At 40.0% G+C, this 13,706-nt stretch overlaps 1 protein-coding gene across 2 annotated transcripts in view; it reads left to right on the top strand.

Moving 5' to 3' along the window:
* The window catches only part of MICU1 (mitochondrial calcium uptake 1), a 198,965-nt gene that overhangs the window by 14,337 nt on the left and 170,922 nt on the right, over nucleotides 1–13,706 (top strand). Inside the window, exons 2-3 of one of the 2 annotated variants that reach the window (XM_075841550.1) lie at nucleotides 2,997–3,248; nucleotides 3,428–3,589. In XM_075841550.1, the coding sequence (XP_075697665.1) occupies nucleotides 3,429–3,589 (161 nt within the window). In that variant the 5' untranslated portion in view covers nucleotides 2,997–3,248; nucleotide 3,428. The remainder of the gene's footprint in view (nucleotides 1–2,996; nucleotides 3,249–3,427; nucleotides 3,590–13,706) is intronic. The other variant, XM_075841549.1, reaches the window with a different exon arrangement.

A 13,706-nucleotide genomic window follows, 5' to 3' on the forward strand; every position in this document is an offset into this window, starting at 1 on the left:
TGCTTTTGCGGCCGCAATTCCCCCAAAAATCCATGGGCGAATTGCAGCCCCATTCATTCCTATGGGGCCATGCACACGACCGTTGTTTTTCACAGTCCGTGCATGGCTTGGGAGCCAAGACCGCAGAAAGAACGGGCAAGTCTTATTACGGCCGTGTTCTGCAGTCCAGGCTCATTGAAAATAATGGCCGCGGCCATGTGCATGGCCCGCGATTTGCGGGCGGCTCGCGGCTGACAGTATGCTCTTGGCCGACTCGAAAATCACGGCCGTGCACATGGCTACTGTCGTGTGCATTAGGCCTAAAAGAAGAAGAAAAATCCCTCCTGCTCAGACTATTGTGAAGTCGTGCTGTCTACATTGCTTGTAGGAGAAGACACTTCCCATAGCAGAAGTTTTATCAAAACTAATGGGAGGGAAAAGTGAAGCAGTTTCCCATCGCAACCAAATAGGTTGCTGCCTTCGTTTCCAAATGGCCTGCAAAAAATGAGCACTCGCATTTGATTGGTTGCTATGAGCAACCACTTTTCTCTTGCAGTAGGTTTGGTAAATCTTGGTATGTTCACACGTCAGTCAGATCGTGTTTTTTTTAAGCAAATTTTCATAGGTCAAAGGAAATAAATATACTGTGCGGCATGTGTGATCATGCCTAAATTGCTGCGGTGAGTTAGTCCACATTGTGACTCATTAATCTCTTAAGGACACTACCTATTTTGGCCTTGAGGACAGAACTATCTTTTTATATTTCCCTCTTTGCATCCCGGTGCTCATTACTTTTTAATTTTTTTGTCCGATGTAGCTCCATGAGACTTTCTTTTTTGCGGGACGAATTGTACTTTATGTAGGTACCATTCTTTTGGTACATTTACGTTATCGTTTAATTTATATAAGTTTTTATTTTGGCAAAAATTTTGAAAAAAAGGCCGCTCTGTAGCAGGTTTTTTTTTTTTTTTTACACCTATCATCATAAATAATGTTATACATTTATTATACAGGTTGCTGTGTATGTGGTGATACCAAATATGGCTTTATTATATCATGTTTTGGGACTTATATTTTGACAAGTTTATTTATTGTAAAAAAATATGTATTTCTGTGTATTATTTTTATTTTTTTTTTACAATATTTTTTTAGTATTCCTATATGGAGTCCATTTTTATAGAAAAATGGCTCAAAGAGGCTCTGTCACCACATTATAAGTGCCCTATCTCCTACATAAGCAGATCGGCGCTATAATGTAGGTGACAGTAATGCTTTTTATTTAGAAAAACAATCTATTTTAAACCACTTTATGAGCGATTTTGTTTTTTTTTGTTTTTTTTGTTGTTTTTTTTTAGCTTTATGCTAATTAGTTTCTTAATGCCCAAGTTGGCGTGTTTTTACTTTAGACCAAGTGGGCGCTGTACAGAGGAGTGTATGGCGCTGACCAATCAGTGACCAGTCAGCATCATACACTTCTCTTTATTCATTTACACTGCACTAGCGATATAGTTATATCACTATGTGCAGCCTCATACATAAACACTAACATTACTACAGTGTCCTGATAATGAATACACATTACCATCCATCCTGGACGTGATGTGTATTCAGAATCCTGACACTTCTGACTCTTTTCTGTGAGATACCAGCAAGGCAAACTTAATCTCGTTTGAAATGACAGGTTACATCGTAATCTCGCGAGATTACGTTTGCCTTGCTGTAAATCTCACAGAGACACTACAGACGTGTCAGGATTCTGAATACACATGACGTCCTTGCTGGAGGTAATGTATATTCATTGTCAGGACACTGCAGTAATGTTAGTGTTTTGTGTATGAAGCTGCACAGAACGATATAACTATATCGCTAGTGCAGTGTAAATGAATGGAGAGAAGTGCATGACGCTGATTGGTCAGCGTCATACACTCCTCTGTACAACGCCCACTTGGGCATTAAGAAAGAAATTAGCATAAAGCTAAAAATCGCTCATAAAGTGGTAAAAATAGATCGTTTTTCTAAAGAAAAAGCACTGCTGTCATCTACATTATAGCGCCCATCTCCTTATGTAGGAGATAGGGCACTTATAATGTGGTGACAGAGACTCTTTAAAACTCCCCAAAAACAATACATGAAACCAACTCGAAAAGATATGAGCATACAAACCATGGATAAAAATAAAGTATATTTTATTAAACAATAAAGAAAATATTAGACATACAATGAGTAAAAAAAATGTGATCAACAAAGATGCAAACAACGCTTCTATATGTCAAATGAAGATGTTTACATGAGTATACCATGCATGAGAGCACCCACACTCTTACAATGCAAAAAGTATGGTAAATGCAAATAAAGATGTTCTGTAGGTTGGCATCAATATAATGCGTCGGTAGCAATAGCCAGCTAAAAATATCAATATCAGAATAATACTTCATGTGCAAACCAACAGCAAGTAGTTTTACTTAATTGACACGTTATATACAGTAGTGATAGTGACTAGCGTGTATGACCGCCTCATCTTTGTTGATCACATCTTTTTTTTAACTCGTATGTCTTTCATTTTTTCTTTTGTTTAATAAAATATACGGTATTTTTATCCATGGTTTCCATGCTCCTATGTTTTCGAGTTGGTTTCATTTAAAATATTTTTTTTTAATCAATTTTGTTTATTTTTTTTAATCCCATAGCGGAATTTTTCATTTTGATTTTTTAACATTAATGTACTGGTATATAAATATATGCCAGTATATTTGCCTGTGAACTGATTGTGCACAGGCAACTGTTAGGGCATACCTCAGTATTCCCTAACAGGGAATATGGTCAGACAACCCTGGGGTCCTTCAATGGACCCTGGGCTGTCTCCCCATATCAGGTATAGCCATTGATCGCGTCATAGGGCTTTCCTGTGATGCGATCAAAGTGGAGACCCCCTTCTCACTTTAGCTTTGAATGCCTCTCCCCACAGTCTCCCCCCCCCCCCCCAATGGTTCACTCAATTTTAATTTACTGCTTTTCAGTTTCCCAAAGACAGGATGCACTATCTGCTCGCTGAGGGATCAGGCTGCAGCTGCCCATAGAGTTCTATGGAGAGGAGAGGGAGTAGAGCAGGAGCACAGTAAGCGAGAGAGACGGAGAGGCACAGGCGCTGCAGCAGCTTCCTAGTTACTTTATATCTAACTCAAGTCCTGGATTCACAGCTACACTTCTCATTACTGCTGTATAAAGTCCTCCATGCTGCAACATACATATAAAGTCACCTGAAAGATTAGGTACGCTTTATAAAGTGCGACCTCTGTGTGTAAATATTCTCCAGTGTAATTGGTAGATATTTTATATTGATAAACATATATAAATTTGGTTAAAAGGTTGTATGGCAAGGGGTTCTTCTGGAAGTCATGTGATCTGTTCAAAGTAAAACCTCTTTTTTGTTTTTTATTTTTTTCAATAGGATGTTTCGTCTCCGCTTTTTGCCAGCAGTGGCAGGACTGGCAACGGTGTCACGTCGGTACCACGGAGTAGCCAATCCAGTGCGTAACAGACGGAGATTTATGCTTGCTGCTTTTGTGGGAGCAACTGCAGTTTCTGCTAGTGCCGGATTACTCTGGAAGAGGTGAGTGAGTGAGTGGATGCTTTCCATTCTTATCCCGAAGTGTCTCTCTATCTTCATCTGGAATGTTAAAATAAATAGTACATATGTTGCCAGAAATCACTGGCAGTAGTCTAAATTAGTTGGCATTATTTGTTATTCTGACTCGCAAACTTAAGTCTGTTTTTTTTTTAACCCCTTCCCGACATTTTGATGTAGCTGTACTTCATTGCTGGGAAGGGGGCGTATGGAGCAGGCTCATTGTCTGAGCCCTCTCCATTCTCAGTAGGTGTCGGCTGTGTGTTAGAGATGACACCAACCTGTAACGACTGCGATTGGAGAACTCTGTGATCTGAGAACTCCGATCCTGACCATTTAGATTCTGTGGTCAATAGCGACCACGGCATCTAAGCCAATAGAAAGAGGTTGGGGCTCCTCAGTCACCCCATCTGCAACGCAATTGCCGGATCTTGATGGTTGTTATGGCACCCTGGGGGCCTAATGAAGCCCCCCCCATGTCTGCCATCTTTGTGCGCCTATTAAGCCCTAAAAATTACAATACTTTGCAATAAATCGGTATTGCAGTGTATTGTTTTGTTCCATCACTTGCTCAAATCTTCTAGGAGGACTAACCAAATTAGAAAAAAAAAAGTTAAATACAGTTTTTACAAACGTACAAAAACGTAAAAATATTAAGTTAAACTCTTCCCATTTTTCTCTTAAAGCAATAAAAAAAAAATTGGCATTGCTGCGTCTGTAGATGTATGGACTATTACAATGTAACATTATTTATCCCTCTCAGTGAATGTCGTAAAACAAACACCAGAGTTGCGTTTCATCTAAAATGGAATAAAAAGTGATCAAAAAGTTGTATGTACCCAAAATGGTCCCAGTAAAAACCGCTTGCCCTGCAAAAAACAAGCCCTCCCACTGCTCCATCGATGGAAAAATAAAAAAGTTATGGGTGAATATTGCAACACAAAACTTTTTTTTTTTTTTTTTAACAAATTTTGGTTTTTTTGTAAAATTAAAAAAACTATAAACATTTCGTATCACTGTAATCGTATTGACCAGCAGAATAAAGTTAGCATTAGATTAGATTTAGATAACTTTATTAATCCCAAAAGGGAAATTTTTTTGTATCACAAAAGCTCACAATAATATAAATAAACACATAGAGCACAACCATAAACACATCACATAAAATTAAATACAATAACCATTTCTAAAAAACACACACAGAAATTCAATAATTACATAACGGTAATATAAATATTAGTAATAATAAATTACAATATTACCTAAAAAAAATCCTAATGTATTATTTTAGTGACCTATTGTATACCACAATAGCTGTTGGCACAAAGGATTTCTTAAACCTCTCTTTTTTGCACTTCAGATGGAATAAATTGTTACTAAAAGTGCAATCCGTGTAAAGGATGAGATGTATTACCCAGAATCGCCGTACACTGTTAAAATTGTCCATTCCAATGTCGCCTCTTGACTATTTAATGGAGATCCAACCCCTGAATTTGCTTTCCTCATAAGATAATTCAATTTATTTTCATCAGCTCTCTGGACACTGCTTCGCAAACATACCACCGCAAAAAAAAACAGCCCTCACTACTGCAGACTGATAAAACATCCCTAACATTTTACTACACACCTCAAACTACTGAAATTATCTCAAGAAGAACAATCCACTTATTCCTTTTTGTATACTTTCTCCTTGTTACACCTCCAATCAAGTCGATAGTCCAAATAAACTCCCAGATATTTTATAACCTTCTGTCTTCTTCACATCCTGGCAAACAATGGCAACCTGTACAATTTCCTTTTTTGTCCTTCTAAAGTCGACCACCATCTCCTTAGTCTTGTTTACATTCAGTTGTAAATTATTCATATGGCACCAATTCACAAAACGGGCGAGCCATTCCCTATATTCTTCCTCACAACATTCATCTTTAATACACCCGAAAAAACATGCAGTTTTTACTGCACGGTGAAAGACTTAAAAATCAGATATTCTGTTAGGAAGCTTGTAATGCGTTATGTCAATACAGCTCCCACTAATGTATATCGCCTACCTTTCCCTGAATTCTGCGTAACATCTGCCTACTTTGGGGGTGTATGATTGTGTTTGTAGATAGATTTTAGTAAAGTTGGCTGCCACAACCAGTGGTAGATAAATGCTAAACAGTTTGGTCATCACACAGCAATCCCAGAAACAGATATGACTAAGAATACTGCCGAAGATGATTTTCAACAACGATCAGACAAAAGGACAAGTCAAGTCTTGCTTTGTCATTGCAACCCTTTCCACATTTAACTATAATTTGTAGGTTATGAAAAATTAAAGTATTTTATTTTCCGGTCTGAAACAGCAATGCTACAAGCTGTCTATATTTTAAAAGGGGTTTTCCCACCACAGTAAGTGATGCCATAACATAATGAGAATCTGGCTTCTGAGACCCACAATGTTGTCTTAAAGGAACAGGCTCTGCATTTTTTTTCGGCACTACGATGCTACCAACTTTGCAAGTGAATGGAGCAGTACCTGGATAGCCCCAGATCAGAAGTCGGGATGTGCAGGAAAAAAAAAATCTGAAGCACAATGGTTCCTATTCTCTAGTAAAATGTAGCTTGTTCTATTGACGGCTAAGGATGGTTTTACGCGGATTTTCTACACAGTAACGAGCGTCGCGGATTTTCTACCCAGTAACGAGCGTCGATCGGCAATAGCAGCATCTCAATGGGCGCTCATTTGCTTAATTTACATGGAGCAATGATCGGGAGCATACGGATGAACGATTGTTAGTATCTTCATTGGTCCCCGTACAGTTTGCATATTGTCGGCTCATCTCCTGTTTACACGGGGAGATGTTCTCCTGAAAAAAGATCATTTTTATGCTTGCATAAAAGATGTGATCAGTCGAAAAAAACTCTGCCACAGGCCCATGATCGGGAACCAGCGTTTGTACGAGCGCTCTTTTACCTGATCTTTGGCCCTTGTAAAATGGACTTTACTTTTGAGGAAAACCAACTTTAAAGTTCTACTAGAATAAATGTCATCAGTGTGACACTCTAGATATCCAATCTCATTGATGTTACATTAGAACACAGATATAAATTTGAAGTAGAGGTTGTTGATACAATGGTTTAACTTTTAGTATGGGAATGTATTTCTGAGGCTACATAGTAGTGTGCATCATACAAGATGCGCAAGACCAGGCCAGAAATCATATTCTCAAGATATGTAACGTAAGCTGCCATTCACATGACTTAAGACTACTTTTAACCAACCTCCAGCAAAACGACGTGTCTGGTACGTCGCAGTACGGGGGGGGAGAACGTATGGAGCGCGCTTACGTGATGAACGCACTCCATACGCTGCGGGTGACAACTGTGTTTTAACAGCCGACACCCGGGACTAACTGCCTGGAATAGCGATCGCGCTGTTCCTGGCTGTTTAACCCCTCAAATGCTGCAGTCGATGGCAGTGTGATCGTGTGGGTGATGACTGTTGTCATGGCAGCCCAGGGGCCTAATGAAGGCCCCCAAGACTGCCTTCACTCTGCCTCTGCTAAGGCCTGCCTGTGACAGGGTTTAACAGAAGCCTGTAAAAATGACAATATACTGCAATATGTTAGTATTGAAGTGTATTGTACCAGCGATATAAGGCTGGGTTCATACAGTTTTTTGCAGGAGGAAGATGTACGTCAAAATTCCGTTTGGAATTTTGAGGCAGATTTTGCTCTGCCTGCACGCCGATTTTCGCAGCGTTTTTCACCCGCGGCCATTTAACCCTGCGGTTGCAAAAACGCAGCAAATTACGCTTTTTATGCCTCCCATTGATGTCAATGGGAGGTCGAAGCGTAAACACCCGAAGATAGCGCATGTCCCTTCTTTTTCCCGCGAGCCGGTTTTTCCGCTTGTGGGAAAAAATCGCCTCCACCTCCCATTAAAATCAATCGGAGGCATTTTCGGCTATTTTTTGGGCTCGTTTTCCGACACGGTTTCCGCGTCAAAAAATGTGTAAAAAAACTCTGTGTGAGCTGGCCCTAACGATTGCTGGTTCAAGTCCCCTAGAGGAACTAATGAAATGTGTGTAAAAAAAAAAAAGTGACCGTTTTTAGTTGTGAAAAAAAATGAAAAGATCAAAACACAACCTTTTCTTATTTTTCCCTCTAAAGTAATATAAGAAAAATAAAAAAGTTAACATAATTGGGATCGCTGCGTCCGTAAAAGTCTGAACTATTAAAATATAGCATTATTTAACGCTCATGGTGAACGCCGTAAAAAAAAACGCATTTAAAGAGGCTCTGTCACCAGATTCTCAAATTCCTATCTCCTATTGCATGTGATCGGCGCTGCAATGTAGATAACAGTAACGTTTTTTTTTAAACTTTCATTTTTGGCCAAGTTATGAGCTATTTTATATATATATATATATATATATATATATATATATGCAAATGAGCTTTGAAATGGACAATTGGGCGTTTTCGTTATGTCCAACTGGGTGTGTGTTGTGTTTTCAACTGGGCGTGTTTACGTGTATGACGCTGACCAATCAGTAACCAGTCAGCATCATACACTCCTCTCCATTCATTTACACATAAACAGAGATTAACGTTAATCGAGTGTCCTGATAATGAATACACATGAAATCCAGCCTGAACGTCATGTGTATTCAGAATCCTGACACTTCTGACTCTTTTCTGTGAGATTCCCGCAAGCCACGCGTAATCTCGCGAGATTACGGAGGTAAACGAGATTTCGTTTCTCTTGCTGGAAATCTCACAGAAAAGAGTCAGAAGTGTCAGGATTCTGAATACACGACGTCCAGGCTGGATGGTCATGTGTATTCATTATCAGGACACTCGATTAACGTTAATCTCTGTTTATGTGTAAATGAATGAAGATGAGTGTATGATGCTGACTGGTTACTGATTGGTCAGCGTCATACACGTAAACACGCCCAGTTAAAAACACAATACACGCCCAGTTGGACATAACGAAATAAAAACGCCCAGTTGTCCATTTCAAAGTGTGTGTGTGTGTGTGTGTGTGTGTGTGTGTGTGTGTGTGTGTGTGTGTGTGTGTGTGTGTGTGTGTGTGTGTGTGTGTGTGTGTGTGTGTGTGTGTGTGTGTGTGTGTGTGTGTGTGTGTGTGTGTGTGTGTGTGTGTGTGTGTGTGTGTGTGTGTGTGTGTGTGTGTGTGTGTGTGTGTGTGTGTGTAAAATAGCTCATAACTTGGCCAAAAATGAACATTTAAAAAAAAAAAGTTAGTTATCTACATTGCAGCGCCGATCACATGCAATAGGAGATAGGGATTTGAGAATCTGGTGACAGAGCCTCTTTAAAACCCCAAAATCATTGTTTTTTTGGTCAACTTCACTCCCAAAAAAAAATGTAGTTAAAAGTGATAAAAAAATTACATGTACCAAAAAAATAATACAGATAAAAACTACAGCTCATCCCGCAAAAAATTGAGCCGTCACACCGCTAATCGATGAAAAAAATAGTTATGGCTCTCAGAATGTGAATATTTTTTTCCTTAAAAGTAGTAAAATATAAAAGTTATATTTTTTTTTTTTTAATTTCGGCCCGCAAATAATTTTTCCCCATTTCCCAGTACATTATATGGTACTTTAAATGCTACCAATAGAAACTACTACTTCTCCCGCAAAAAATAAGCCCTCACAAAACTATTGATGGAAAAATAAAACCGTTATGGCTTTTTGGAAGGTGGAGAGAAAAAAAATTAAAATCTGAAACATTTCTGCAGCGGGAAGGGGTTAAGGGTGTGATCTTAAATAATGAAGAGACCCTTTAAAAGCATTCTCCAGGACGTTTTACATTGAAACAGACCAGCTGCTGCGACTGTGTAAGCAATGAAGGGTTGCTGCGGGGCTCTTCATTGTGCTGATAAGTGGCGTTCGGAGGTCGGACTCCCACCGATCAAACACTGATGACCTATCCTAAGGATGCTACCTGTAACAGAACGAATACAGAAATCACAGGTTTTCTGACCCGTTACTAAAAAAACAAAATCATACCGCTGCTAGGTCAAGAAGTCTGAGCTGTCTGGTTTGGTCTATGAATGTTACTATGAATGGTCTATGAATGGTCTATGCAGGGGCGTAACTAGGAAAGACTGGGCCCCATAGCAAACTTTTGACTGGGGCCCCCCCTCCCCTGGGTGTCACACAACCCCCCCCCCCTTGTAGATAGTGCCTTTTTTACAGCCCCCCCTGTAGATAACGCCATACAGCCCCCCCTCTGTAGATAGCGCCATACATCCCCCTGTAGAGAACGCCATACAGCCCCCCTGTAGAGAACGCCATACAGCCCCCCTGTAGAGAACGCCATACAGCCCCCCCCTGTAGGGAACGCCATACAGCCCCCCCTGTAGAGAACGCCATACAGCCCCCCCTGTAGAGAACGCCATACAGCCCCCCGTAGGGAACGCCATACAGCCCCCCTGTAGGGAACGCCATACAGCGTTCCCCCCTCCCCCTGTAGGGAACGCCATACAGCGTCCCCCCTCCCAAAAAAATGCGACCTACAGTGTGTCCTACAAAATACATGTATCCCCTCTCCACAGGACAGGGGATACATGTGTGATCTCTGGCAGCGATAGGGAGAACGGGGGACTGAAAGTCCCCTGAACTTCTCCATGACAAACCTCTGACTATCCCCTATACATGTCTTTTGCTCTATTTTGAGCCTTTAGGACCAGACACCATTTAGCCATTTTTAGCACGTGTTAGTTAAATGGCTCTAACTTTTTTATTTGTTGGGCTAACGACGTGATTTTTGCGACGTTTTTTCCATAGACAAAGCAGGTTTAATTTTTTATCGTTTTTATACGCACCTTTTTTGCTATTTTAGAATTTTTATTCATAAAGTTTGAAAATAATAGTAAAAAAGTAAGCTTTTTTACATTTCAGCTATTTTTTTTTTTGGTAATAACATAGTCTTACCCTAAAATATACCTTTTATTTGTGATCGTCATTGTCTACCGTAAATCTTTATATATTACATGTCTATATTAGGGTAATTGGGTCAGCGCTAGCGTTACAAAAATGATTGGCGGGGGGGAACGTTTTTTTTTTTGGGTGGGTATTTTATGTGTATTTATTATGTACATTTTTTTTGCACTTTACTTTATTCTTTTTTTATTACTATGGTCTGTCCCCCAAAGGTCAAAGAAGACCTTTGGGGAACTTTATATATTTTTTTTCTTTATTTGACACCATGTTTTTCCACTGTAACTGGAGCTGCACAGCAGCCCCAGTTACAGGGGAAATCAGCCCTCTCATAGTGACGATTGTCACTAATAGGGCTGTGCTGGGTCTAGTAAGACCCAGCAGCAGCCTGCCACTAACGGCACCCGGCGATCATGTGACCAGTCACATGATCACCGGGAGGAATAGAGACAGCGCCGCTGCTGCTGCTGTCTCTATTCCTGTACACAGCGCGCATTCAGCGCTGTGTACAAGTCATCAGAGAAGACAGAAGCAGCGAAAGCTGCTTCTATCCTCTCCTCAGGGTCCCCGGCAGTCACTGACAGCCGGAGACCCGACATTCAGCTGCCCGAGCCGTAGAAAGTCTATGGCTCGGGTTTTAAGGACCCTGACCGCTGGCCGTAAAAATACAGCCAGCGGTCGGGAACCAGTTAATGGCAGAGCGGGGAGATACCTCCCTGCTCTGCCGTAGTGTTCAGTGGCGTCCCGCTGTAGCAGCCATAGCGGCTCCTAGCGGAGCCTCCGGCCATGGTGGGGGCCCGTGCCGGCGGGCGACACGGGCCCCCTCATGCCGCGGGCCCCGTAGCAGCCGCTACTGCTGCTACGGCGGTAGTTACGCCACTGGGTCTATGAATGTCTATGTATGTTACTCATATCAACGTTCACATCAGCCCCCTAGTGGTGGGAGCAGACCATGAGAATTCTACATACGTGTGTGAGGTTAGAGTTTTGCTGTGTACTAATGAAGGGGACTAGAATTGCCTTATCAAGGATTTTAAGAAAATGCTTCAAATCCTTTATGCTATTGGTTTCTTATACCAAAATGGTTGCAGTAGGTTAACTTTTATGTGCATTTCACTCCATAAAAGTTCACACTAGAGGTGAACTATTATAATACAAAACTAGTAATGGATACACTGTGTGCACCAACTACAGCAGCTGTACTGAGTAGTAGACCAGGTCGCCACTCGCTCCCAGGGGAGGAATGGCTCCACAGCGTCACCTGCACCAGTCACCTGCATTAGTGTAGCTTCATATTTTGGTATTAAATCGAAGATGTTTCTTTATTCACTTGAATGTCATAGATGAGCTAAAGGCTTCAACTGAAGCATGTCCTGTTTCTGCTATAGCACGTTCCACCAGATGTCCAAGATGGAAAGCTGTCGCCATCAAGGAAAAGTCAGATACGTGAATAGCACTATTAAAACACCCAATATTGGTTTCACTGTATAAAAGGGTACGTTTCTTTGGTCCTCCTGTTCAGTCATAGCTCGTTTTGCTCTGACGGGCACAATAAATTGTATGACATTAGTATAACCAGCTTTACCAGTAACTGCTCCAGTCATGACATTTGAGGACAGGTCGGCATATTGAATTAATAACCTGTGTCTCTTGAAATTCTCATCTTCTAGTAATCGGATCGCCATTAATTTAACACAAAAGCTTGTTTAGGAATGGGCTTGCATCAGTAGCATTGTCCTGATTCTGAACGCCACCCTTGTATTAATTATTCATGACAGCTCTTGACAGTGGGACCATCAGGCAAATCTATTAAATCTGTCGTAGCCGTCTGGCTAGTAGGTTTAATAGTTTAATTTCATTAAGCAGTGTACGTTTAGTACATTACATGACAATGGGGGGAATTTTATCCACTGGGTGCAAACATTGAATGTTCCTGCTGAATAACAACAAGCAGAGATCTTGAAAGCCATGAGAAATGAATACAGAAAGTATATTGAAAAATTGCAGAACTTTTAATTATAAGAGAAATAACATTAATTTGATGAAACCAGACAAGCCCTTTAAATAATAACCAACATTGATGAGTTACAAAAAACAAAAAATGCAGATGCTTTACGTGAACACCGAGCACCTACGCTTTATTGCGACCAAGCTTCCATTTTGTAATGAAAGACTCAGACCTGAATTGACAACATCTTGGTAGCATCAGGCTGTCTACCATTTCTAATAATGAATCCATGCAACAAGATCACCGGTCATTATATACTAGTCCTTCTCAATGAATTCGAATATCATCAAAAAGTTAATTCATTTCAGTAATGTAATTCAAAAAGTGAAACTCATATATTCTATAGATTCATTACACACACTGATCTATTTCCAGCATTGTTTTCTATTAATGTTGATGATTATGGCTAAGTTAACGAAAGCCCCAAATTTAGTGTCTCAGAAAATCAGTAATTCATGCAGAGTCGGAGCCCCGACCAAGTATTGAGGGCAGATACTGCACATAATTCTCAGTAGGACAACATTTCGGTATTAAAAATCATTTTTGAATTTGGGCTTATTTAATATTCAAATTTTCTGAGACCCTAAATTTTGGTTTTTCATGAACTGTTACCATAATCATCAACATTAAAAGAAAAAACTGCTGGAAGTAGATCACTCTGTGTGTAATGAATCTATAGAATATATGAGTTTCACTTTTTGAATTGAATTCCTAAAATTAACTTTTTGATATTCTAATTCATTAAGGGGGACTAGTATGTGTTGAAGGCATTCATTATTGCTCTTAACTTATAAGGATAAATAATTGATATCCGTGTATATATTTTAAATTGACTATTTCTTCAATAATGTAAAGCGGCGCTAAATATTGGAACTACAGCAGCTAAAAATGAATCCAATAATTTTAAGTGTTGGACTTTACTTTTCTATTTAAAAAAATGTCACACTTCATAGCATTAGCTTGTGTCAGTCAGCGGCACTGGTGTGTGGGTGTGTATTATGTTTCAATTACTCGATGGCACCTCTGCAGATATGTTTCCAAAGATTCAGCATTTATCTAAATCAGCTGGCCCTGAATGCTGTCTGAAAGGACATTTATAGAGCCGGAATCCATTTTTCTTTATGAGTAACTTTTCCATA

Source organism: Rhinoderma darwinii, chromosome 11 (genome assembly GCF_050947455.1).
Source record: "Rhinoderma darwinii isolate aRhiDar2 chromosome 11, aRhiDar2.hap1, whole genome shotgun sequence".
In the NCBI taxonomy this organism is placed as follows: domain Eukaryota; kingdom Metazoa; phylum Chordata; class Amphibia; order Anura; family Rhinodermatidae; genus Rhinoderma; species Rhinoderma darwinii.